The following is a 3,551-nucleotide window of genomic DNA, read 5'->3' on the forward strand; positions in this document are numbered from 1 at the left end:
AATTAGCACAGGTAGTCACTTCCGAGAAAACACTTGGACGCCAGATGTGCCACGAACCGAGGTCGGGCGATCGAACGAACAATGAGCACGTCAGCACGCGGCGAGTGCTTGGATCGGAATGACGCGGCGACGTCTTCCAGGCTACTAACAGGTAGAGAATGTTCGTATGTTCGTGAACCGGTACATGTGTGACAGTAGCCATCACAGAACACAAGATATTTGACAGATGCCTGAATCTCGCTTACGACATTTTCAAGACAAGCTTGCATATATACAAGTTCCGGACAACAACGTTCGGACCGTCGCGTCGGTCCACCGCGCAATATCAGCCGCCCGGTGGAAGATCTTCCCTCCGTCATTAAGCTTTCCAAACACGCATACTTGTAATAATATCAATTAGGTAAGCACCAGCGCTACCCGTACACCGGGCCCGCCGCACCACCAGCCCGCCCGTGTCCCGCGGTGGGGGGAGGGGCGGCCGTCGTACTGGACAGTTGACACTTGGACTATTATAATAAAAACAAACGAACAAACATTTGTTTTTTATTTTCGTTTTTATTTATTAATAATATTATTATTATTAATTACCACTTCATTATTATCTAATTATTATAGTATCAGGTTGCGGTTTGTAGTATCGTGTGAAGGCGATAGTGGAGCCCTGGACTTGAGTATATAAGAGGGGTCGTCTCGACACGGCGCACACGCAGCAACACGCGCAGCCTCAATATGACAACCAGTTTCAGTCAGTAAGTATACCCCTACTATTTGTATCTAACATATTATTATAAGCTATGCTATTTTCTTTTAATATTTACGTGAAGCGCTAGGAGCGTCTCCTGGTGGAGGCAGACCTGTGAACTGGAGTGGGTACAGTCCTCGCGATGAAACAGTAACAGTAAGGCGCCCTTTAGCGGTTCCTTCGTGATATTCACATTCATCACACGTGATTTAATGTATATTGCATAGTTCCCAGGTAAAAACACCGTCAGAGGAAAAATGGGAAGCCGCCTCTGAGCCAGACTACCACACAAATGAGGACCTGTTGTATCCATACTCCCCAATACCCTACTTCGGTATGTACCACCTCGTGAAGATACCGATTGGTAGAGGGCTGGTACACCACGTCGATTACTGGGGAGAAGGAAAAGTGACTAACCTTGACAGGGTAAGAGGCTTTCGTCGGAGCTACAATGTGAACGAACAGTTTGCGCTCGTCAGTAAGGGCCACAGCAAGGGAAAGCAAATACCCAACAGGATTCCCGTCGTGTCTGTGGACGACAGCGACACTTCCAGTTACATCAGAGACGGCGGCGTTAAAACTGTTACCATCAGCACGGGGCCGATCAGTAAGCGGTGCGCTGCAGACGTCGCCAGGATTGTCAACGCCTCCGAAGGACTCGTCGTTGCCTACGGATATTCTGAAAATTCTGACGACATTCAAAATCTCGAGCGTGAGCTTGGTAAAAAGGGCTTATACTATGGAGCCGGGTACGAACTGCCCGCAGACTTGAAGACCCAGACGGAATTCAGCACAAAAATGGTCTTTGCCGACGCAAGGTCAATCAACGATCACTTGTACAACTTGGTTACGGGCGGCGACTACATCAACGCGGTGAAGACTGTGCGCAGCCTCGACGACAACCAGGGCTCCGGCGTCTGTCGCGACGTCGTCTCGCGGCTCGTCTCGCAGGGCATCAAGAACGCCATGTCGTTCGCGTACAAATTGTGGCACGAGGGCCACAAGGACATCGTCGAAGATTACTTCCCGAGCGAATTCCAACTCATACTCGACCAAAAGAGAATTAAACTCATCGGCAACCATTACAATCAAGCTCTCAAACTGGATGCTAACGTTGACCGGTACAAAGACCGCCTAACCTGGGGAGATGGAAAAGACTACACCAGCTACCGAGTCAGCTGGCGACTCATCTCTCTTTGGGAAAACAACAACGTCATCTTCAAGATACTGAACACCGAACACGAGATGTACTTGAAACTGGACGTGAACGTGGACAGATATGGCGACAGGAAGACCTGGGGATCGAATGATTCCAGTGAGAAGAGACACACCTGGTATTTATACCCGGTGAAGGTGGGCGACCAACAGCTGTTCCTCATTGAGAATCGGGAGTACCGGCAGGGCCTGAAGCTGGACGCGAACGTGGACCGGTACGGGGACCGCCTTGTGTGGGGGAATAACGGGACAGTCGCCGACAACCCCGAGTACTACGGCTTCATAATCCAGCCGTGGCAGTGAAACCCTTCTACATCTGACCATGTTATAATAAACTTTATCACTGCATGACGTGTTGTTTTATTGAGTCTCTACCACCCCGCCTATTTCTGCCGTGAAGCAGTAATCCGTTTCGGCTTGACCAAAACAGTAGTAGGGTACTACCCTCAGTAGTCCCCGAGGATCGAACTCTAAACACCACGTTGAGTCGCCGGTAGACACATCAAAAAAATTGAGGTTTACCTGGCAACACGCACACATAAACATACATACATGTGCACATGCACATGATTCACATCTATGTCACTGTAGTAGAACCTCTTATGAGTCCGCTCGGGTAGGTACCACCACCCTGCCTATTTCTGCCGTAAAGCAGTAATGCGTTTCATTTTGAAGGGCAGGGCAGCCGTTGTAACTATACTGAGACTTTAGAACTTGTGTCTCGGGATGGGTGGCGCATTTGCGTTCTAGATGTCTATGGGCTCCAGTAACTACTTAACACCAGATGGGCTGTGAGCTCCTCCACCCATCTAAGCAATAAAAAAAAGGCAACCGGTTAAAGCAGTAAAGTTAAACAAAACTAGTGTACTGACCAGCTGACGGCCTCCGCCGCTGCCGATGGAGAGAGGGCCGCCGGAGTCTCCGCTGCAGGTGCTGCGACCGTTAGCGCCGGAAACACAGAGGGTGGAGCCAATGATCACAGAGTTTCCGTACGTGCGGGCGCAGACGGCGTTGGTAATGACCTGGAGGCTCACTTGGCGTTTTTGTTGGTTGTTGGCTCCCGAAGCAGCTGGAAAAATCGGAATTTTTTTCCATTTTGAGAGCTTTCGCTGCGTGCGCTGCAGAAACGGTTAAAGTTTCGCTAAAATAATGTATGACAGAATTGTTCCTGTTTAAAAGTTCTAAAAAAAGTCTGCGACAGCATATATGTCTATATTTTAAGGTTGGCTCACTATAACGTTTTTCATGCTCACCAAAGGACAATGCCCAAAAGTGGGCCAACTTTATGTGAAAACTATTTGTACTTGAAAAACTATGCCTTATTTTTTCACGTTGTTTAGTTTATGTATCAACATTTCTTTCAACCTGGTATTGTTTTCCAAAAAAATAAATTACTTATTTGATAACATCCCAAAACTATCCATGCCATAGTTTTTAAATTCACCAATAGGCAAAGGGCTTAGCCCATACAGCCTTATAGCAAACCTATATGCTGTCAAACGAAAGAGTTTTTTGTGACTTAAACAACAAATAAAAAAAAATTGATAATGCTTATAATTCACAGGCTTCTTAGTTTATTTTTGTTTAATTCAAT

The 3,551-nt window shown here is 47.3% G+C and overlaps 1 protein-coding gene across 1 annotated transcript; it reads left to right on the top strand.

Annotated features, from left to right (window-relative positions):
* The first annotated feature begins 587 nt into the window (after positions 1-587).
* LOC119628337 (low molecular mass lipoprotein 3-like) lies at positions 588-2,308 on the top strand. Its single transcript, XM_062671594.1, has 2 exons — positions 588-749; positions 970-2,308. Exons 1-2 carry the CDS (start codon positions 730-732, stop codon positions 2,258-2,260), a joined length of 1,311 nt encoding a protein of 436 aa, XP_062527578.1. The 5' UTR covers positions 588-729; the 3' UTR covers positions 2,261-2,308.
* Positions 2,309-3,551: the final 1,243 nt, after the last annotated feature.

The sequence above is a fragment of the Bombyx mori genome, chromosome 12, assembly GCF_030269925.1.
Source record: "Bombyx mori chromosome 12, ASM3026992v2".
NCBI lineage: Eukaryota > Metazoa > Arthropoda > Insecta > Lepidoptera > Bombycidae > Bombyx > Bombyx mori.

Bases quoted from the DNA above. Each gene is read 5' to 3' on its own strand.
- LOC119628337 (XM_062671594.1), top strand. From the start codon at position 730: ATGACAACCAGTTTCAGTCA. The intron at 750-969 runs GTAAGTATACCC...TATATTGCATAG, and splicing joins ATGACAACCAGTTTCAGTCA to TTCCCAGGTAAAAACACCGT.